We start from the raw sequence: 23795 nt of genomic DNA, 5'->3' as shown, positions 1-23795 counted from the left end.
AACAAAAGGAAAACTTGCATGTAACAAAATCAACAGTAGAGCTCCTGCCAGGAGAGAAAGACCAGGTAGTAGCCCCACAGAAAACACAGGTAAAATGTAGTGACCTGTCTCTCAGGGATAGCCAGTGCCCCTGAATGGTGACAGTATGAGCATCTCACACTGCTGACCAGGAGCACTGGCTCACGCCTGTAACCCCAGCACTCTGGGAGGCCAACGTAAGTGCATTGCTCGAGCTCAGGAGTCTGAGGTTGCTGTGAGCTGTGACACCACAGCCCCCTACCCAGAGTACCAGAGTGAGACTCTTGTCCTCAAAAAAAACAACCCAGAAATCCACATTGCTGGGTCAGGGAGGGCTTTGCCTAAAAGTGACAAGGCCATCTCTGCTCGAAGTCCCTCACCCAGGGACCTGCCCCCAGAGACAGATGGATATCAGACATCACAGCCACATTGTAAACAATGACCTGTTCAGGGATGGGACATGCACAAAGGCAAGGATGACATCCTGTAACTGTAACCTGAAGGGACATGTGCCTGTGCACACGGTTATTTGCCACTGACATCTACGCCAGGTCAGAGGAAGGAATGCCCCCTGTGGTGAGAGGACAAGCTGTGAGTGAGATCAGGAGAAGCAGGGTCTGGGCAAGTCCATGTTTTACGTTTTGACCCTGGATCATAAAATATATAATACAGAACAAAATAGAAAATTGAAAATGACAATACTTGAAAATCAAAACCAGTATGAAACAAATATACCGTGTTAGCAGATGCAAAGCTTAAACCCAGAGAAGATGACTTCAGAAGACAAGTGAAGAGGGATGGGGAGCCCATGTCCACAGCAAGAACTATAGGCGCTCCCCCAACCTGCACCACATACCCCTGCTCAGCACCCCTGCAGTTCCCCTCCTCATTCTCCCTACCCAGCTCAACACCCTCCACCTGCAGCTGCTGGGCCATCTTGGGCTCTGCCCCCACATCGGCATCCCCTGACCTGGAAGTGATGGGTGGACACCCCAGGGTCTTCCGCAGCCTGCTGATCCCTGTCTTATCCCTTGCTCCCCATTAGCACCCCCAGAGCACCCCCCAAACCAGCTGCCAGCACTGGAGGCCTGGTGTCAGGATCTGCCCTGAGGACGAACATGACCCACGACCATGGGTCCAAGAAGACAGAGCCAGACAAGGGGTCTGCGAGGGCCCCTCAGCCAGATGGCAGCAGGGCTGCCTGGCAAGCACTATTTTGCAACTTCTGAGTTGTCTCCTGTGGTGACTGGGACAGGACATGCATGGGGGATGCACCGCTGGCACAGGCTCTGGCAGCCGGGATGGAGACAGATGGCCACTGCAGGATCTAGGGCTGGCTGACCACAGAGGTATGGAAAGCAGGGGCCTCTGAGGTGTGGTTTAAAGCCACCAACACCTGCAGCCAGAGGGCAGGCCACATGGAATGTAGGGCCCGGGACAGTGAAAATAGCTGCTGTCTTGAGCCGTCCCCGCCAGGGCCTGAGGTTCCCCCAGACTGCATGGCCACCATGTGGCCTGCTGCTAGCCCAGGCTCCTCACAGTGGCCAGTGATAGGAGCCAAGGTCCAGCAGCAGCTGACAGAGTAGGTAGGGCTGCTGGTGAGTTTAGCCAAAAGGGGTGCTTGAGTTCTGGCCCAGGTGGGCAGCAGGTCCTGTAAGGGAGGCTGGTGCTGTGCGTCATCCACCATCTGCCTGGACCTCTGCAGGCAGCTCTCTGGAGACTACAGACTGTCCCCACCACCTCCGAAACCATAGGCATCTATTCAGCATCAGTCCCATGCTCATGGTCCCCATTCTAAGATTTCACCCCATTACACACTCATTTGCTTTTGCAGTTAATAAATATTCACTTCCATGTTTCCTGCAGCTCACTGTCATTCTATCTGGGGATGCATCTTACCAGTTCCAGAACATTCTTAGCCCTTGCCCCCTCCCCTGCTCATATTCTGAAACTCCAGCCTGACACACATCTTTCTCCACATTTCTTAATCCATAGCAGTTTCCTGCAGTTTTGCCTACCAGTTCATGACTTTTTTCAGCTGTGTCTAACCTGCTCCTCCACCTACTATGAATGTGCCCACGCCCCTTCTCAGTCCTGCTGGTCCCACTCCCTGCATGTGGTTGCACTCAATGTTCTCTCCAGCACTATATTGCATCTTGCTTTCAAAGCCCGTAAAAATCTGTGGCACGTTCACTAACAAGTTCTGGTGGTTCTGCTGCCCTAGGCTTCTGGGCGCTCCACTGTCCTAGCAAGGTGGTTTTCTGCACGGCCAGAGTCAAACACATCCTGCTGCTCCTTTCAACCTGGGATGACAGGACAGATCCCTCCCTAGAGGTTTCCTGGACCTTGTGGGAGAACTCTCTCCGAGGTGGGTTGTGGTGAGGGCCTGGGTCCCCAGTGTGTCAGCTTGAGGGGTCCTATTCTTGGGCCCAGACCACATTCACTAACCATGGTTGTGTAGGGCTCCAGCCTGGCCTCTGAAAAACCCGACACCCAGCACTGCAGCCCTCTGCACTCACTCCGTACACTCTGGCTGAGCCGCGCCATGGTTCTGGCTTGGTACCCGTCACTCCCCGATCCCCCATCTTGGTGTCTCATTTCTAGAGCTCAGCTCTGCATTTAAGGTGAGGACCTGTGCCTTTCCAGCATTGTCACATTTTGTTGTTTAAAATGTCCCTTGTTTCATGGCTTCGTGTCCAGTACCGACAAGCTCTACTTTAATTAGCTATTTGGGACAAAAAAAATCAACCCACAGAACTTACAGCTAAAAAGCGACTGTGAAACAGATGCAGAATTCATGGCTGGAAAGCGACTGTGGAACAGGCACACTTGGCAGAAACACTGTGCTAAACGCAGCTCAGCGGCCCCCCAGTGCCAGGTGGGCAGCACAGGACAGAGGCGGCTCTCACGCTAGTTTGCACTGTGGCTGCATGTGATTGGATGGCCACAGAGCTGGCACTCAGCGTGTCACCAACACGAGGCCATGCCCAGGCTGAGCAGGGTGCTTAGTGCCTCTGCTCCCAATGCACTGCATCCACCCCACTGCACCAGGACACTTTGCTTTTGACTTCCTGCTCCCCAGAAGTGGCCCATCGCACTCGGGACTCAGGTCCTAATGGGCTCTTGTGGAAAGAGGGACTCGCCCCACCCTAGCTCCCATGTTTTAGGTGAATGTTCTAAAGGCACCTGTTAGATTCTGCCTCCTCTCCCGCCTCTGGAGTTTACTGGCACAGCCTCTGACGAGCTCACTAGTGAGGGGCTCATGTCATCGGCTAAGTTAGAAAATACTCAGGAACAAAAACGCTGAACTTCCCCTTAAAGGACTTTATTTCTCTAATTTTATATGGATCATTTATTAAATTAGAAGGCTAAAAAGTAAAAATATACTTTACAATCAGGAAAAAATCTGGATGCTAGACCCCAAGAAAAAAATCAGAAACCCCAAGTTCTGAGTCACTCCTGCCAACACCGCAGAGCAGCATGGTTCAGCCAATGGAGGACGCAGCACCTCCAGGCACCGTGAGGACGACGTGGGAATGACTTTCCTCTACCACTTACTCCAATGTCACCAGCTGGCCCAGATGGACTGAAGCCAGTGGCTACTCAAACCCCAGGTGCACTTTGGGCTCAACTCCCACCAGCACCCACTGAGCAGCAGAAAGCAGAAATGGCTGGGCCAAATTGCTATCACTGGCCACTATCGTGAGGCCTGCTGACCACTGGGATCTTCAAGCCCAGGAGCAGGCCCGGCCCCTGGATACTAGGACTGTCTATGCTCAGGCCCCAGAGAGCTGTGGCCTCCCTAAGCGTGGTGGCCTTTGGCCCACACCAGACACGGCAGCGACAAGGCAAGACAGTGCTGCCCTAGAAGGGCCTACATGTGCCAGGAGCCCCTCCTCACTGTCCTCAGTGACCTCCAAACAGGAAAATGGAGCATAAAATGAGGGAAAAAATCATCTTATTTAACTAAGGGCCTTATAAATGTGACCCTTCTTTCATCTATTAAAAAAATAAACTGTTCGTGAAAAAGAAAGACAGGAGATGGCAGTAAGTGTGAATCACCTTAAACTGTCACTCTCCCTGGCAAGAGAAGAGGCCATGTGCCCTGGGACAGCATCATTAAGGCAGAAACTGCACTCCTGGCCATACCTGGGAACCAAGACACCAACACCCCTGGCAAGAGGAGGCCCAGAGGCATAGGCCTGAGTTCCATCCTGCGTCAGCCCCATTAACATCACTAACAAGTATCCCAACAGCATCCTGATGCATCCTACCCCCAGGAGGACATGTGCGTGTGGCACAGACCTGAGCATGAGGTGGAGGACCCAGTGACCCATTCTGTTGAAGCGAGTGGCTCAGGCTGCCGAGCAGAAGCTGCACCATCCTTGCTCCCACCAGACCAGCATCCTGGAGGACCCACTACCAGGGGGAGCACTGAGCAGCCCCCATACCCTCCTTCAGGATTACAGAAATAACTATTTATCAATATATGTTTGACAAAAAACTTCCCCAACAGGTTGCAGAAAGCCATGTCTTCTAGCTGACACTGAAATTTAACTAATTTTAGAGGGAAAAGGACTGACCCCTGGTACTAACTCCTCCTTCCACATCCTTCCTGTCCACAGGCTGGGACCAGACACTTGAAAGACCAGCAACTGTGATTTAATGCAAAACCATGGACATTACAGATGTGCGACAGGTATGCTCAATTATGTTATTTAAAGTGCATCACTCCTGAGAAACTTCCGAAGTCCCTGATTTCCACAACTAGGCATCCTCGATCTGTCCTACAACTCAGAATGTTCCACATGGTGACTGCCAGAGCAGAGCTGTGGGCACCTCCAGCCTGAACATTACATCTGCCAGACTTCCACTCCTCCCCAAACCCATCTGCAGCACAGGCGCCAGCAGAGCCCGGACCCTCTGAGCAGGCACAGGGCTACACCTGTGATCCCGCCCTCACCTGAGCTCTGCTACAGACTCTTGAGGAACAGCCGTGGCAGGACGTGCAGGCCACAGGCACAGGGCAGGGGGACAGGCAGGAGTGGATACCACATTGCTCCTTCCACATGCCGGGGTGGCCTCGCTGTGCCCTCACATGGGTGGCAGCAGGACAGTGATGCAGCAGGAGGCAAGAGACATCCCCGGCTCAGCTCATAAGGACCAGACAAAGGGTGGGCAAGCAGACAGGGCACTGGGGAAGGATGTGAGTTTCAGCTTGGCAGTTCCAAAAATAACCCACAAATCACTGTGAATGGATTCTGTGTGCCTTAAAATTAGTAAGTCTGTCCTAAGTCAAATAACTGATCTGAAGGGTGTCCAACAATCCCTGACAGCAGTCGCTTTCTACAAGAGTGTTTTCCAGAACAGCAAGAGGGAAGACACCAGCCCCACGCAACAGGGGAGTGAGCTCCAGCAACGGGCCCACCCCCCACACCAGACCAGGTGGGACTTGCCCTCCAGGACCAACAGAGAGCATGAAACCCACATGCGCCCCAAAGCAGGTGTGGACAGGGTGACACAGAGGTCCAAGGGCCATAGGGGCTTTTCACAGGAGTCTTGTTGGGACAGAGCTTCCTGGGAACCCACGGGTGGCAGGTCCAGGGGGCCGGGCAGTGCAGGGTGGGCCTACGAATCCTCACCCATCTGGAGCAGGGAGTTGATGGCAGCGTCCTTGTTCCCTCTCTGGGCTTCCAGCACAGAGCGGATAACCTCCCTGTCCATGTTGGGAAACATGTCCTGGATGGCTTTCAGATCTTCCTCGCTGCAGCGAGGCTGGGCACTCATGGCTGGCGGTGGCACGGCTACAGGCATCATGCCGGGGCTGCAAACGGCAGGCATCCCTGGAGAGAAAGACGGAGTCTGGTAAACATCAGAGCTCACACAGGTACATACCTAGGGGACGTCACACCTCAAGCAGGTACAGCACTAAAGGGACGTCATCTCACGCAGGTACAGCACTAAAGGGACGTCATCTCACGCAGGTACAGTGCTAAGGGGACGTCATCTCACACAGGTACAGCACTAAGGGGACATCATCTCATGCAGGTACAGTGCTAAGGGGACGTCATCTCATGTAGGTATAGCACTGAGGAAATGTCACCTCATGCAGGTACAACACTAAGGGGAAATCATCTCACGCAGGTACAACGCTAAGGGAACATCACACCTCACAGAAGTACAGCACTAAGGGGACGTCACACCTCACATAGATACAATGTTAAGGGGAAAGGGTACCAACACTTTCTCTTGGCCGCCTTGAGGGGTGAGACCATCTCAGTTGTCCCTGAACAAGGAGGCTGCAGGAACCTGCAAAGCGCCAACCCCCAGAACCAGTGCAGGGAAGTGGTGCAAGGGCTCCCTCCCTCCAGGTTACTCATCTTTAGTAACCTGTCTTTCCACACAAAAATCCAAGTGTCATTACTCAACTCTCATGTAGGGCAACACGGGATAAAATCAAGGTGACTACCACCTGCATGTTAAGAACGTGTGCATTTGCGCTGCAGGCATTAACTGGACAGCCAAGGCAACTGTCTCCCTCTAAGAACTTGCCCTGAACACCATGCACATTCACACAAACCCCTGGATGGTCACAGTCTCCTCCCCTAGCAGACAGCCTGGAATGTGCCTTTGCAGCCCAGCAGGTACATCACCGTAACTGGCAAGAAGACACACAAAATGCTTCAGCAGGCTGCACGCTCATGTCCACAACCAACATGGCACACACATTAAAAACCACCCACAAAAACGCTCATGAGAACGCCACAGGGGTGCTGACAGGAGTGGCCAGCCTCTGGAGGCTCCTTGTTACCCCTCATGTCAGGCGTGGAAGGACAGACCAGAACAGAAACACAGGGTAGGCAGGGGCATCAGGAGGTGTCCGGGCGTCTGCATTACTAGACTCAAGTTCTGGAACCTGACTGCCCAGCAGCCACCCTCTGAGGAATGGGTCTCCTCCTAGAACTCCTGCCTGTCCTGGGGCAAATCCCGGTGCCTCCTGGATAGACGGATGAGATGAGGAGCTCAGAATGTCCCCTGTGCCCGTGAGTGCCGCTCCTTCTACCACTGTGGCACCACAAGAAAACAGGCTTCAGACACAGCCTCCCACGACCCCTGGCCAAAGGGCAGCCCCTGCACCGCCTCCAGCCTGCAGGGGAGAGGGATGATGGAGAGGAGGTCCCGACAACTGTAGTGTAGTGTTGAGGGATGGCCTGAGCAGATGCTGGAAGCCCTGTGCATGCTCAGTGCCAGCAGAACAGCAACACTGTGGGAATTTGATGCTTCCAAACCAAGTGTGGACACATCCGCCAGGAGCCATGACATGAGTGTGCTGGCTCAGCTGGGGACACTTCAGGGAACAAGGACAAGGAGATCCGAGGCCTGGGTGGATCCCCAAATTCCCGGGACTCAGGCAGAGCAGGGCTGAGACAAGAGACAGCGGGCGGTCCTGTGCTCAGCCTCACCCACAGATGCGTGGTGGACAGAGGAGCCATTCCTCTTCCCATGGGGACTCGCAGATGGAAGGCTTAGTTGTCTGAGCAAAATCGGATGCTCTGCTCACAAACAAGGCTATCCACAGAACCAGAATGTGCAATTTTTCACATGGGAAGAGGCGACCCTAAAAAGCTGTGGCACCCAGAGCAGGCACAGCTGCCGTGTCAGCAGAAAGACAGCCGCTTTGGGGCACACCAGCTTAAGCTTCCCCCAGCAAAAGGAGGCCTGGGGTGGGGGTCACCATTCAGCTCCAAGATCACTGCCCAGCGCCAACAGCTTCTTACAGCTCTCATACAATGGAGTGTATGGAAAAGGAGAAGCTACTAACGCTCACGTTTTGAAACTTCCCAGGGGGTGGGTTAATAAACACACAACAGCAAAGAAAGAATTCTAAGTTATTGCTTGGGGAATTGATAAAAACCCAAATTTCATTTTAAATCAAACCACCTACATTATCTTTAAATAGTGTATACCATTTAGCTTCAAATGCTGTGTCTGCTGCAATCCCACGTGCGAGGGAAAATACCCGTGGGCACCTGTGATTTGCCTCCACGTCAGAGTGGGTCTGCCTCTGGCTGTTCAAGCAGAAGGTACTCCCCACAGATATTCCCTCCAGGCTCCTGCCTGTCCTGGAAGCTGCAGGTGTTTGCGAAAGTGGCAGCACGGCTGTGTGGGCAGCTCCACAGAAACTCAGGCCACAACCACAGCAGCTAGGAGGATGGAGGGATGCACAGAACTGATACCAGTGTGCACGGGAAGCTGTTGCCTGGCAAAGCACAGGCTGGGAATGTGGGGCCCGTGCCTTTTCCACTCAGCTCTCTTCACGTGAAAGCAAAGCAGGCAACATGCAAAGAATCCCCAAATTTAGACAAGGGCAAGTTTTCCCCCATGAGGGACAGCATAGGGCCAGGCACTGGCCCTTCTGCCTTGGAGTCTTTCACTCTCTCTTTTTTTTTTTTCCTCTTAACCGAGTCTTTCACTCTCTTGCCCAATGATGCTCAGGTGCCAGGTCAGCCTCAGACATGTTCTCCACGCCCAGGAGGGGCTGCTGAGAGGCTCCCCCAGGGCAGACTTGCTGCTACCCGTCCTCACAGGAGGTACGCACAAAGACAGACTGCGACACGCGCTCTCATGGTGGCAAACCGTGCTCGCCTCTGAGGCTCTACCCTGCCCTTGCAGTGGTCGCAGTTGGACATCCCTCCTCTGCCCAAGCACCCCTTTGCTCCCACAAAAGAGCAAAAGCATCATGAAATCACACATTTCCCAGATATTTCTTTAAAATTAAGGTTAGAAACCCTACTGAAACCTTATGATGCCTATCAACTATTTGAAATCTGTTAAAACCCTAACTATAATTTTTTTAAAATAAATCCTTCATTAAAAAAAAAAAATGTAACCTACACTCTATCTTTAGGCTGCAATTAACAGTATAAAAGCCTTGAATATTCAGCTGCATTTTCTGTCCCCATCTGCTTCGTCGTAGCTGTGCCCACACTTTGCATCTTCAATTCTATAAAAACGAAGGAGAAAACTAAGGGACGCCTAACTCTCCTCCAGGCACCGGCTCCCATCAGCCTAGGGGCTGGGGGGCCTGTTTTTTAACTCAGCAAAGAGGACACTTCCATGAGGTATGGCCAGACTGGGTCCCGGCCTTGGCTTGTGCTTGCACAGGTGGCCCAGGACACAGGCTCAGTATTCCCTCTAGCACCCTTAGCACTGTCTCTCTGCTGAAATGGAAACCACAGGGTATCCCAATGTCGCCCGAGTTGGCACACAGGGAAGATGGGAATGGCAGCTAAATGTCCCTTTACTTATAAAATATTCAATACAAAGTTTCACAAAACATTTAGGCACATTTAGTTGCCATTCTCATCTTCCCTGTGTGTTGACTAGAGGGCGGCGCTGGAACGCCCCATGTTGCCCCGCACCTGCCTCAACCCTGTGTGCCATTTCAGCTGCTCTAACATTTCTGGGTCATTTCGAGTTACATACTACTATCTGGTCTTTCCTCAACTGTGGGTGGCGAGTGCTGTCTGCTAGGCCCTTACTCTCAGCACCAGGTAATTGCAGTGCTTGCAGCAGCTCTCTCCCACCTGTTCTCACCCGGAACACAGCTGACAGTCCAGAGCTGCCCAGGCCCCAGAGCCCCTCTCCCCATCTGGGCTGCACTTCAGGCCACATCCCAGCACATCTGGTGTAAGGTTCTGACTCCAGAGCTGGCCTTTCCAAGTCCCCACTGCATGCTGGCACAACCAGGGAGTTGAGAAGGCCTCTTCACTCTGGCTGGGCCAGACTTTGGTCCCCACATTACTTGGCCACGAACAGCTCCGTCCAAAGCTAAGCAGCCAGGACCCCACGGCCCCACATGCCTCTGATACCCTGCCTGCGACTCAGCCACTTCCCTGGGCCTGGCCTCTGGCTTTCACCCCTGGGCACGGGGGACCTGCTGTGCCTGCCCAGCCCCGACTTCCTGGACCCAGGCAGAGACGGGGTGACTGCAGCCTCAACTCAATGTCTCTTCTCCCAAGGGCCTGCTGAGCAGCACGGCCACCGCCATGGCTGTTTGCAGCTGGGGCCCTGTTATTGCCACATAGAAAACCAGCCCAGGCCCACCAAACAATGATGGCTGCAACCAAAAAATGGCCAGGTGTTGTGGCGGGCACCTGTAGTCCCAGCTACTTGGGAGGCTGAGGCAGGAGACTCGCTTGAGCCCAGGAGTTGGAGGTTGCTATGAGAGTGATGCCATGGCAATGTAATGGTGTAGAAACTGCACCCTCTCAGCTCTGCTGTGCAGCATAGGCTGCCAGTCTGGAGCAGATGCTGCAGACGGCAGCAGCAGTGTCTGCTGCCTCATGGGCAGTGACTCACGTCCATTACAATGCTCAAATCACCATTTCTACATCTCTAAGAATTTCAACTCACCTTATTTGCACCAACAATTAGAGAAAACCCTAACTCTATTTTCTACATATGCACTAAAAATTCAAATGCAGCACTAGCCCCTCTGCCCCTCTCCCCTACTTTTGGAGGGACCTTCATGACATGGCACACACATTCACAGCTCTAAGCCTTACCAAGCGCCTACCCCAAGGCTCTACATCCCTGCCTCTCCTCTCCTCCTGCCCATGGCCCCTGGAGTCCCCACCAGAGACAGCCCAGGGAGGAAGGGCCCCACGCACCTGCGATGGGCACATAGCCGACGCCCTGCTGGTACACAGTCGGCATCAGCACCACCGGCTGAGGTGGCATCACCATGGCGGCTGGCAACAGCTGAAACATACAGAACACACCACATGCCAACCTTGTCATTTGGTCACACGGAAAAACACACCACATGCCAACCTCGTCACTCCATCACACTGTCACCATCTTGGCTGTGAACCTAGAAGTGCAGAGCCTCCTGTATAGACGCTGGCTGCTGGGCCAGCACCTGCCTGCCCCTGGGGGCTGAGAGGCTGAGTGGCTGAATGACTCAGAGACTCAGCCCTGGCTGAATAGGACCAGAACAGCATGCATCTGAGCAGTGTCTTATCAGCACTCACTTCAGGGCAGTTTTAGATTTTAGTTCAGAAATTGTTAACTACAGATAAATTATTAAGTACAAAAGTTGTTTTGTGCTGATCTAAAAATGCCTGCCAATGATGCATAATGACACATTTTCTGGAAATGTGTGTGTGACCACGCTCACATCCGCCACTGCATTCCAGCATCCCCATGATTGCAGTGCTGCACTGTGGCCAGGCGGCAAAGCGGGATCTGCCTAAGCAGGGTAGGAGGAGGCAGCCCACACACGGCCACTCCCTGCAGGATGGGCAGTCGACACATGGGCCACTCACCTCCTCTCTACTTCTACACATGCTCCAAATTGTCTATAGTAAAATGTTAAAAAACAGTAACTTTTTAAAATCTCCTGGGTGATGCATAGGAGCTGCCAGAAGCCTGGGTCCTAGATCCCTGACAGCTACAGGTGCCCCAGGGACAGAGATGGGCGGGAGCTCCCTGTGTGCTAGACCTTGCCCGGCATGGCCAGGCCTCCCCTTTACAGTCCCAACGATCCCCAGTGGGCCTCGATGTCCCTGAAGAGATGACTTGACACTTCACAGCCAGGAACAGCCCTGAGGGAGGGCACCCAAAACAGGGCCTGCCCACCACCTATGGCTCTCACCCAAGGGCAGGCCCATGTCAGGGACACAACAAGCACCTGGCTCAGCCCCTCTTGGCGCACATGACCCTCCTTGCACCGCAGCCCATCCACAAGGCAGGCCTGGCCTCACCGAGTAGGACATGACCAAGTTGATCATGCCTTCCTTGTCATCGCCCTGCCGCCCACTCAGGCAGTGCCACTTGTCCTCCACTGCGCCCTCCTGCTTCAGGGACTCAGGGATGGTGATGTGGGTCCAGGCAATGCGGTCGTCCATGGAGAAGGCTCGCTGTGGAGACAATGGGGAGGGCACATCCACTGCAATCTTCCCCAAAGCAGGAACCCTGCCCTCACCTGCAGGATAGGCCCCTCGCACACCAGCCACCCAATAACAAGACCCTTTGACACCTTCAGGCCTGGCCAAGCGAGGACTTCAGTGCCACGAGTGGCCACAGTCACCTCTGCACTTCCCACACACTCCTGACTCTTCCAGGGACCAGAAGGGGAGGAGGACGGGAAGAGGAAAAGGCAAAGGGCAGGGAGCCGGCCCACGTCCCTCCCAGGCCCTCATCCCCTCCCAGTTTCCACGTAGCACCGCAGGCATGAGATGCCAAAAGACAAGCTGGGCTCCAAGCCTGCTGTGTCCACCTGCACTCCCAACTCCCTCAGAGACCCCAAAACAGTTCAATACAGGACCACTGAAGTGGCTCAGGATGCTCATGCCACCAAGAATATTCCAACCCAGCAGTACAGCGTAACTTCCTTGAGACTCAGCCTCAGGTAGGCACCAGCCACCCAGAGGCACCCACAGGCACAGGTGGGGCAGGCAGAGGCCACTCTGTTCCTGGAGGGCTCCAGTTCGTCCCGAGAGACACTAGAAACCACCCTTTCAAACTCCGGGGGTTGCAGGACCGCATCACGCGCCCAGCAGAATGCCCGGTGTAGAGTCAGCTGCCCTAAGCACCAGCAAGGCTGTCCCTCTCACCTCATCAAAGATCTCGAGATAAAAGGAGTCCACGCCTGGGGGCACAGTACAGTGGATGACTTTGTTCCAGCGTGGGTTCTTGGCACCATTGTGGGCTGTGGGTGTCTCGTACACTGCGTAGCCCAGGCGTAAGCGGCAATAGGGGTCCATGCGGGTCATGCCATAGTTCTTTGCCAACTTTGCCTGAAATAAAGCCAAATTAGGAAAGGGAAGGGCCAACCACCAGCAGGGAAGCCAAGCACTTGCCTGGGCCGCTGGCCCCTGAGCCCTCATGCATCTCCTGAGGACAGACTCTGCTGCTCAGGCTTTGGGACACAGATACCAGGAACAAGGAGAGAGAGCCCCCACAGGGCCATGTGACTCCACAGTGAGGTGCTGGGAGCCATCCCCCCTGCATAGGACACGGACCCCTGTTCCATGGAGAGCTGGTGCCCCAGCACCCTCCCGGGAGTACAGAACAGGGTGGGGATATCCAGGAAGAGCAGAGTCACAGACCAGTGGGGCGAGTGAGCCCCTCAGAGAGAATGGGGACCATTCTACTCCAGGTGGGCCCCGTGGGCCGTGACCCATCTGCAGTGCCCATTTTCCCCTTGATGAGGGAGTGTCGTGGCTGTGACCCCATCCCTGTTCTGGTCACCGTGTGGGGTTGCAGGGACAAGACTTTCTCTGTGCCCCTTGCTCACAGGTGCCACATGGGGTGGTGGGGCTGAGCACGAGACCTGAGTTATGGATGGTCACCTGGGAGGAGATGCCTGGCTCCTTGGGATGAAAGTGAGTATGTTTCCGGTAAGAGACACGTGGATGTTATGAATAAGACAGTGACCTTGGCATGTGACATCACTATCTAGCAAACAGCAACTCAAAACAAATGACAGGTTTAAATATAAAACCTAAAACTATAAATTTTTACAAGAACACAAGAGAAAAGTCCATGTCACCTGCTGTACCCTCACTTGGCAGCAACTCCCTCCCCAGCCATTACTCCTGCCACATCCCGGCAGCTGTCTCAACTGCCTGGCCCACTGGGCCTCCCTTCCAGGTGCACCTAAGTCTAGGCACATCCACCCCTGCCCAAGGCCTAGCACAGCAACCTGAGTCTTTACAACTCAACTCAGAACAGGACATGTCACATCAGCTCGAACCACAGCATAGAGGTGGCCACAGTCCCTGTGAAAGCTAAGCACCTGCAGCTACACAGAGTGACCAGTAAGAGGCTCAAGGTATACTGACCCAGAGGAAGAGCTGTGGTCAGAGCAGGACAAAGGCCCCAGGGGGCTCCTGGGGAGGGGGAGGTCAGTGGTGGCCAGAGTGAGGCAGGCAGGCTGGGCCTCGGCTAGAGGAAGGCTCAGCAGGACAGCACCACAAAAAAGACCCCTGTGGGGAGCAACCTGGTCTGGCCACACCCCAGGGGCGGGGCAGGGCAGGCAGTGGGGGCTCCAGAGCAGGGACTCTCAGTCTAACCTCAGCTGTGTGGAGGGATGGGGCCCAGGCATTGAGAGGGAGAGCACCATCCAGCAGCCCCAGCATTAGGCCTCAGCTTCCAAAGAGTAGAGATACCACCTGGCCCTGGCAGTCTGGGATGGGGCTAAGCATCTGGCTTAGACCAGAGTCAGCACACGCAGTGTTTATACCATGGGCTGCAAAGGCCACTCACCCAGGACAGGTGGGCAGAGATGAGGAGGAGGGCAGAGGGTGAGACCCTAAAACAACCCACTGGGTCCAAGAGAAGGTGGAGAGCCAAGTGGGGCACCCTACATGTGGCCCCTCAGAAGCCAAGGAAAACAGCCCTATCCAGAGAGAAGAGAGCAGCAGGTGGAAGTGCTAAGTAGGGAGACAGGGACGTTTCTGCCACTGACGTGCCCAGAAAGACTGGGGTGAGCCGTGTGTGACCAGGGCTCAGAGGCTCATGTAAGAACCAGCAGCGGCTAAAAGGTGGGCATCTGGGAGTCCTGGCCAGCTCTGGCACTCTTGGCTGGTGGACCCATGGAACAGAAGTGCCCTGCAGTTACCAGGCCCTACCAGATTGCAGTCAGGCAGTGCCTGTACCTGGGCAGACGCCCACCAAGTCATTGATCATTGTCTTAATGATTTTTGTCAGAACCCGAGTAATCATATGTTCCACATATATTGTTTTTCAATATCAATAACCTATTTCAGAAAAAACTAGAATCATAAAAAGTTCCATTTGTCCATATAGGAAATGCAGTGAGGCTCAGCGCCTGTAGCTCAGCAGCTAGGGCCACATACACCGGGGCTGGCAGGTTCAAATCCAGACTGGGCCTGCTAAACAACAATGACAACAAAAAACAGCCAGGCGTTGTGGCGGGTGCCTGTAGTCCCAGCTACTTGGGAAGCTGAGGCAAGAGAACTGCTTAAGCCCAAGAGTTAGAGGTTGCTGTGAGCTATGACACCACAGCATTCTACCAAAAGTGACACAGTGAGACTATCTCAAAAAAAAAAAAAAAAAGAAAAAGAAAGGAAATGTGGTGTAAAAGCTGGAATCTCCACCCCATTCACCCAGCCACCCCAGTCTGGGGGTAGCCCAGCACCCACCTGTACCACGGTGACGTTGAGGCGGCCCACAGCACCAACTGCCCCTCCATACTGCAGCTGTTGGGCTGTCCGGGCATCTAGCTGAACCTGCTGCTGCTGCCTAGTGGGCGTGATGCGCAGAAAGTCCTGCGGGAGCTCGCCGATGTACACCTGTAGGGGGGAGGGGTGCATCAGCAGCCAGCAAGAAGAGTGAGACTGCCACCAGCAGGCCCAGTGGGCTATGTGTGGCCTCAGCCCCTCTATCTGTGCTCTGAGGGGCTGCTGAGGCCAGGGGCATCCACCTGGGCCTATGGCCCCTGACCCTCACCAAAGGGTGCCCAGTACAGGCCAGCGTCCTGTGATGGTTTGACGGAAGACAGCTTCTCATCCTCACACGAGGCCGTGAGGTGGCCGCTTGGTTCTTCTCAAAGGTCTCACATACCCCATGTCCTGTGCCTGAGGTCCCTTCCTCTTGTCACCATGATTGGCAGGGCTGGTAAACTGCAAGCCACTCAGTCAAACCGAAAAAGATGAAATCTGAACCTTGGATCCAAAATTACTCGGAAAACCCTTTGTGCTGATATACCTTAAATATTTCTACCTCACTCTGAATTCAGAAATACCCTAAAAGAAATCAGAACGTAAAAAGATTCAAAACAAAAACCTCAAAAGACCTCACCAAGCTGCAGGCCACATCTCCCCAACCCTGTCCCCCAGTGTGTGGCCCTGACAGAGCCAGGCTCCTCAGAGACCCAATGACCACAAACATGTGGGTGACATGTGGGGACAGTGCACTCACTGAAAGCCATGCCAGGGAGTCCTGGGGACCCAAGCTCTGCTAAGGCCCTGGAGGCCCTGTGCACAGATCAGGTTCATGCCTGCTGCAGCTATGGAGTTCCCATGACCTGTGCCAGGCAGGTTCCAGAATGCTCTGCAGTTTGCTGTGCTCTGCTTGCCGTTCTCCCATCTCAGCACACAAGCCAGTTGGAACCCAGAGCCATGGGAACAAGTAACAAGGACTGGCCACATCAAGCCCTGGTCTGCAGATGCCAAGGCCCGAGAGTCTCCGCAGGTCACCTGCGCCCAGGGGCCAGCTCAGCGCTCCACGCTTTCTTTTCAAAAGGCCAGTTTCCAATCCCACTGCTTCACCTCATCTCTCGGGTGGCTTCTGTCACATGGAGAAGCCATCCCAGGGAGGACAGCACCCACCCGTCCCGCACCCCAGAGGCCTCTATGCACCAGGAAAAGCTTGCTCAGTGGCCCACATGCACTCAGGCCAGTACAGAGGCCCTACTAGAGGAAGCAGATGCCTGTGCAACCCTGGCTGCCAGGAGCAGAGTCTCTCAGGCCAGGTTCCCCAGGGCAGGCCTCCCGAGATGCACCACACAGGTGCCAGCAAGGCCTGGGAAGGTACAAGACACCAAGCACCTGCTCCCTCAGCACCAGGGCCCGCCCCCAAGGGTACCAGCCCAGAATTTGAACCCTGGAGGGATACCAGGCCCCAGAGATATCTCATCCACCTCGCAGGGCCTGGTGCACCTGCACCCTGGCTCTCATACCCATCCTATCAGCTCTTCATGAAAGGACTCTCTTGCAGACACACACTGGTTAATCGCATTCTGGAATTGACACATCAGAGCCAAACACTAGCTTGTCATCTGAGAAACAGCCGAATGCCTGTGCCTGGCACATGAGGGCATGGCACAGAGCCTATGCCTAACATGCCCAGCAGATGAGTGGCAGGAGTCCTGCAGAGAGTGGCCTGTGCAGCAGACAGATGGCAGGAAAAGCCTCTTGGGAAATGCTACCAATCTGGTCCTTTATTTTTTTACCTCCAGTCTGTCCTCATCTTTACAGCAAGAGGCTCAGGGAACATCTCCTTGTTCCTGTACCCTTTGAGGCTTTCACTAAAGGCTCTGCAATCACTTTTTAACAGGAGAAAATAAAACTACATCAAAGATCAAATGATGCAGTGTTACTTTTCAACAAGGATTTAGCCCAAAATTACAAATATGCAATGATGGTTTAACCACATAATTAAACAAACAAGCGAATAGAACATAAGGAGGGGAGCAAAGTGGGCTCACTTTGAAAATTAGAGACGTCAACCCAGCCAGATGACCAAGGCCAACCCCACAGCGGTGACTCACATGGACACCAGCCCTGAGACAGGCCACGTAAAGACCTCGCTTGTGAGGTTTTCTTCCCCAACGCAGATACTCCAGCTGAGGGTGTGTGACAAGACCCAGGACCATTGCTCCTCACACAAGGCCCAAATAGCAAGGGAGCCTGAGAGGCAGCTGCAGGCGGGGTGGGGGGTGGGGGGGTGGGGTGTCTCAGAGGAGACCTGGCGCTGTGCCAGGCCTGGGAAAGTCATAGACAGCTGGGACAGACATCTGCTGACCCTGAAGCTCACAGCCAGGAACCCAGGTCAATCCTCAGCGTGAGAACGCATGGGGCTGCTCATGGGTACCTGGCTGAGGGACCCAGAGAGACTCCTTCGGCCATCATTTTAACTTTTCCATTAAATATGAAATTAAAAATGTGCTAGAATGGTGTTCCAGAAACCAGTTTCCTGCTACCACACCACTAGTAATTGGTGAGGCGTCAGCTTGCTCTGCTGACAGCAGTGTCTCCTGAAGGCAAAGTCCTTCCTCATCAGAAGGATTTCAGTCCTCGCTGAGCTCTCCATGCACGGCAGGAGCAGGCACTCGCCCTCTGCCCCAGCAAACAGCCTGGCGCTGGTTGCATAACCAGTAGCTTGTTTGGTATAGACTGAAACGCTATTTTTTTTCTCTTTTCTCTCAGTCTGTAGGTTAAACTAAACCTTTTTATAATAAAAACTCAGAGCTCTGCCAGGAGAGCAGAGCAGCAGCACTCACAGTGCCAGGCTGGGCAGGTGGCAGGATGCAGGCTCCCCGCCGTTCCGTAATGGTTCTCTCTAAGGAGTCCTTCAGACTTTCTTGCTGTCCCCACCCAGGAGCACTGTGCCACTGGAAATAGATTGTGCACACAGGATGGGCATGGTGCTTTAATGATTCTCACTTTTTATGTATGTTTAGAATGGCTAAATCAAATTAAGTCAAACTAAAAGCTAAAAGCTACTAATACCTGTGATTATTTGTTGAGCAACTTTGAGTGTACTTTATTTGCTTATATAAATTGTAATGTATCAAACCAAATACACAAATTAGCAACTTACATATAAACACAGTAATAGCAATGAAACTGAAATTTTAAAAACTCAGTGGTGGCTTTTCCAACACAAGTAAAACACCGGAGGAAATTTTGTTAAAAATATTTTCAGTGAACAACTTTAAACTTTTGCTCGATTTGAGAATACACCTTTTAATTAGCTGCTGGACACCATCTGTCAGCACAGCAATGTAACCAGTGACGGATTGAGCACACTGTGTGGGGCCAAATCACAAATGCCAACAGGCCTCATTCAGCGCTCCAGCCCAAGTACATATCTGCCCACCATCCCCCTCACAGCTGCCTGAGCTCCCACAGGTCAGTCTTCTGTGAGCTCACCGTGGACACACTCAGGGGACACCCAGAAACACAAGGGAGCAATGACGTAGTAAGAACAAAGTTTCCAACAGAGCTAAGCTGGGGTACAGCACTGTGTAATCCTTTTTCCTCCTCCCAGAACCCGACCAGTATCACCTCACAACATAGAGGACAACTGTCAATGGCTCCGGGACCCCCACAAAGCATCCACAGGGGCACCCAACATAAATGCTGTCACCCCAAAGCCTGTGACCTCACGTCACTCAAGGTCACTTCTGCAGCAGAAGACCTGGCCAGACTGGTGTCTCAAGGAACAGAGAAGCATGAGAAAAGCAGACCTGTGGATAAAGGTAAAAGGCACAGGCCTGTAAGCCTCTGGTGAGGGCCAGGTGTCCCTGGGAAGAAGAGGCCAGGACACAGGATGAGATCAAAAAGGTCCAGGTGAAGGCACAAACCCAGGTGCCTGGGTCAATGCAAACCTCACTGCTGTGTGAGGGGCCTGCTCCCACCACCATCTTGCAGGGGACATTCACCACTAGGCTCACAGCCAGGCTCAGAGCTCAGCATGACCCACGGTTGGACCCAGGAGAACTGGCTTGTCCAACAAATAACCACACGCTCATGTAGTTTACATCCAAAATCCTGGGGTTGTGGGCTGAGACAGAACAGGCAGGTCAGAACAGACGACCTGGTGGCCATGACAGCCCCTCTGGCTGGCTGGCTGCCCTCAGGGCACCAGATTCAGGAGCCAGAAGCCAAGAGTGAAGGCTGCCCAAGACTGAAGTGCTGGCCTGCACCTGCCACAGACCCTGCAGGCTCACACCCATTGCAGCACACTGATGGATCATGGGGCTGGCCACTTACATCGTCCTATAACTTCAGCATCTTCCAAAGTCAAGTTGGAAGGAAAACTCCAATTCTCCAGATGTCCAACCTGCACTCAGGTGGCTGAATGTGCCTGGCCCCTTCACTACACAGGTGACCCTGGCAACTCTGCCCAGGCTCCCACACATTCCCCTTGTTCCCCACACATCTCCAACACCTCCTGTCCCTCCTCTACCTCAGCTGATAACTTTGCTTCTTGAAATGAGAAAAGAGAAGCAAGCCCAGAAACCAGGGGTGATGATCAGCAGGTGGGTGATCTCAACTCCATAAGCTCCTTCTCCTCTCCTAGACAACCCCGGCTGGCCAAGCTCTACCTCTGCTGCACGGACCCCTACAGCCAGCCACTCAAGGCTCAGCAACTGCCATCTCCTTGTCCTGGTGGCCGGGCTCACTCTTCGACTTATGCAGAATTAGCACTTCCCTTTGTTCTCTCTCCACAGTACCATCAGGAGGCTAGACCAGTCCCTGACCTCACAGCCCTGCTGCCCCAGGCCCACCTCAGCTAATCCTCACGCTCCACAGGGCCTCCTGGCACACGGCCACCAATAACAAATGGGTCTCACAAGTCTGAACCCAGCAGGTCCAGGACCATTCCCATCACCATAGCCCAGAGTGCCCAGCACTCGCAGCCGCCGCCAGCATCAACGGATGCTCAGTGACTTACTGGCCTTTCTTGGGCATCAGGTCAGCTGCCCCCTCTTCAATCACCCAGCCCTTCCCTAGTGAGCAGTGCAGACGCAAGGTGCATGTCAGGGCCAAGCAGCTAGGAGAGCCCCGCCCTTGCTGAGGCTTCTACACATATGTGCAAATTCTGTGCAGGGCAGCCTGGGGGACTAAAGCATGAGCATGGACATGTATGCTCATGTGAAGCTACAGTGACAGAAGAGCCCTCAAAGGTTAGAACGTGAAGGCTGACCAAAGACCATGCAACTACATGGCACACGGGCACACAACCCATGCCCAGATTGCAGACAGAGAGCCTAGTCCTCACCCAACAGAACAAAAGCCAGTCAAACAGCGGGCCCAGTGTAGACAGAGGGCCAGAGTCAGGTAGGTGTGACAGACAGGTACAGCGAGGTGCTAGGCAGCACCCAAGGGCCAGGCCCTTAGGTGTGCTACAGATGACACCCCAACACCACTGTGGGCTTGAGATTTCCATAGTAAAACGCTAGGAAGTCACAGCTATCATGGCACTTATACCTAAATGAAAGATAAACAGAAGATATCAATAAATTACACCGATGCATCAGGCAGTTAAGTGTGGCAAAGGTCAAGTAGTGTGGGTCGCTACATCATAGCTGGACAGCAGGTGTCAGCCCCGCAGGACCTGGGAGACTCAAGTGCTTGTATGGCAGCCTAACCAGGACCCTATCTGGAATGTCAGGGACAGCAGGCAGAGGGTATGGCTAGAACACAGAGGGGGCTGGGAAGTCAAGGGAGTGGAGGACAGGGGCCAGGAGTCCTGAAGGTGAGGAAAAGGGTGAGTGAGGGCTGGGGGTGGTGGGCTGTACCTCCCACCTGGCCCTGCTGGGCACCTAACACCTGACTGTAGGGTGTAAGCACAGATGGGCCCTTCAAACAAGGGATCCATAGAGCAAGGGTGGCAGTGACATGGCTGTGCAGGGCAGCCTGGGACTCCAGTCCCAGTGCGCTCTGAACACAGATCCAGCAGGACTTCCTAGCAGATAGAGAGGAGACAAGGTCATATCAAGGCTCTTGGCCAGAACTACATGAAGGATGGAGCTGCCGCCACATAGGATAGGGAGACACAGGTAGGGCAAGAGAAGGGAGGACCAGCCCTTGGTGTCTAGACCGTTCCTGGAGAGACATCGAGCAGCTGCTGGTTGTGTGAGTCTGGAGTTCAGGAGGAGGGAAGAAACGGGAGTCACTGCCACTCAGGTGTTGTGAAGCCAGGACACCAGCAAGACCCCAGAGGGATGGAGTACAGATACAAGAGGGGAGAGACCATGGGAGAGCTGGTGTGGAAGGTCTGCTGCCTCCCGGGCCGCTGCTGGGGGTGCTTTCCAAAGGCTGGGAGCTCACTGTGGTGCTTTCTGAATGGAGGACCACTGCTGCCAGCCCCCAAACACTGCCACAGCTCCCATCCCACTGGCACAGCAGCCCCTCCCATGCTCCTCCGCACCCACATAGCCATCCACACCCAGCTTCAGCATCCAGCTTGTGCTAACACAGAACTCGGACATGGAAAGTGGCACAAGCAAAACTTCCAGACAGGGATCTGGCTGCACACAGTGACCAAGCAGCGCTCAAGTACCCTCACCTGCCAGGCCTGGTGCACACCATGCATGTGCGTGAACTTGGCCCAACAACACACAAACCCCAGAAAAGTCTGCTGAAGGGTAACGCTGGGACCAGAGAGGCAAACTGCCCCCATCGGAGGGTGGTCACTACTGGTGAAACCTCAAGTAATTACCACTAAAATCTCAATCCACCATTTAGTGGAAAATGACAAAGACGCAATGACTCGGCAGACAGGCCAGAGAAGAGCACTGAACACACGACTGGTGCATGGCAATGGGTGGAAACGTGGTCCGCAGCAGTTCGGAGGCGGCCACAGGGGAGCTAGCCAGCAGGATGGCAGCTGTGGCCTGGAATTCCACCCACAGCAAGTGCCCTTCAGGAAGGAGAGACAAGGTATCTACAAAAACTGGGTTTTCCACCAAAGAAAATGAGTTTCCCACCCTAAAAGATGACCCTGAAGCAAAAGCAAAATGATCCTAATGGCAGTTCTGAGATCCTAAAAGGGGTAAGAAGAGAGCAGCAAAGCCATGAGTGACCAAATCAAATACCCATACTCCATAGGGGAGAGAAAGGGCAAGAGCTGTCCCATAGACACAGATGGCACCCAGGCCAGGGCGAGGAGGCAGGCTGTGGCTGCAGTCTTTGCATTGATCACAAACATGACAATGATATTAATCAGGAAACATGATGGTTAACTTTAGAACCTGGGAAGGCTGTGTATTAAAATGTCTAGAACAAAAAAGAATCGAGCTCTAATTTTGCAAAAGACAAAAAATGTCTAGAATAACTCCTAAGAGAAAAGAAATACACTACATATTTTTCAAGCCAGTAGAGAACAAATAATTGAATTCTAAAAAATTACATTTAGCAAATCCTAAAAGGCAAAGAAAGGAACAGAAACAAGAAAAAATAGGACAAATAAAACAAAGAAAATTTTAAAAAATAAATATAAAACTATTTAAGGCTAGGCACCTCACTTCTGTAATCCGAGCACTCTGGGAGGCCAAGGCCAGTGGATTGCTTAAGCACAGAAGTTTGAGACCAGCCTGAGCAAGAGCGAGACCCCCATCTCTACTAAAAACAGAAAAACTAACCAGGGGTTGCATCTCAACTAAAAATAGAAAAACTATCCAGGGGTTGTGGTGGGCACCTATAGTCCCCTCTTGGGAGGCTGAGGCAGGAGGATCACTTGAGCCTAAGAGTTTGAGGTTGCTGTGAGTTATGATGACACCATGGCACTCTACCCAGGGCAACAGAGTGAGACTCTGTCTTAAAAAAAAAAAAAAAAAAATTAAACATGTAAAAAGAACCTTTTAATATGTTCCTGTGAAAAGACTTTGGACTTCTTAGATTTGACTTCTGAAGAATCCAGTCATGTGCTGTCAATGACATAAATGTTCAGGAAAAAAATCTAGAGTTAATAAAAAAAAAATCAGGCAAATACTCTCTAAAAGAAAGCTGGAGGTGCCACACTAGTATCAACAAAATACAGGAGAATCTCTGTAAACTGAACCCCCCAAGGACTATGACAAGCTGGTCAGCATACAGAGGCGGGCACCATAATGACTCAGGCCTGCTGTGCTGGTACATACTTGTGGTGCATGTCTGCTCTGTGAAAATCAGGTCAACTTCAGGAGTGGGAAGGAAGGTGGTCAGCTGTGGAGGGTCTACTGTTACCAAAAGTGAAAGGGTTTTTTACTCTTTCCAAGACACCATATAGGGAGACAAAGTTCTGGCTCAACAGGAATATGCAGCAGCTCTAAGCTGGGACTCACTGACACCTCCACCTATAGGATCCAGAGCAATGCCCAGGCACCCAGAGAAGAAGGACTAGGACCAGTCTGCAGGCCCCACTCCCTGCACACTCAGGACCCAGACCAGCAGGAAGGGTGGCCAGGTGAGCAGGCAGAGAGGCAGGGGAGGACAGGATATATGAAAATCCTTCTTTTTGTTTTTTTTTTTATT

At 53.1% G+C, this 23795-nt stretch overlaps 1 protein-coding gene across 1 annotated transcript in view; it reads right to left on the bottom strand.

Moving 5' to 3' along the window:
* Window positions 1-3324: 3324 nt before the first annotated feature.
* TOLLIP (toll interacting protein) overlaps window positions 3325-23795 on the bottom strand; it is a 23895-nt gene continuing 3424 nt past the window's right edge. Inside the window, exons 2-6 of the mRNA XM_012813339.1 lie at window positions 15192-15341; window positions 12639-12821; window positions 11787-11942; window positions 10692-10782; window positions 3325-5861 (exon numbers count right to left, since the gene is read on the bottom strand). Of these exons, the coding sequence (XP_012668793.1) occupies window positions 5647-5861; window positions 10692-10782; window positions 11787-11942; window positions 12639-12821; window positions 15192-15341 (795 nt within the window). The 3' untranslated portion in view covers window positions 3325-5646. The remainder of the gene's footprint in view (window positions 5862-10691; window positions 10783-11786; window positions 11943-12638; window positions 12822-15191; window positions 15342-23795) is intronic.

The sequence above is a fragment of the Otolemur garnettii genome, unplaced genomic scaffold (genome assembly GCF_000181295.1).
Source record: "Otolemur garnettii isolate 467f Iridium unplaced genomic scaffold, OtoGar3 scaffold00260, whole genome shotgun sequence".
Classification (NCBI taxonomy): domain Eukaryota; kingdom Metazoa; phylum Chordata; class Mammalia; order Primates; family Galagidae; genus Otolemur; species Otolemur garnettii.
The sequence above is the reverse complement of the archived record's forward strand: the minus strand, read 5'-3'. Positions and strand labels throughout refer to the sequence as shown.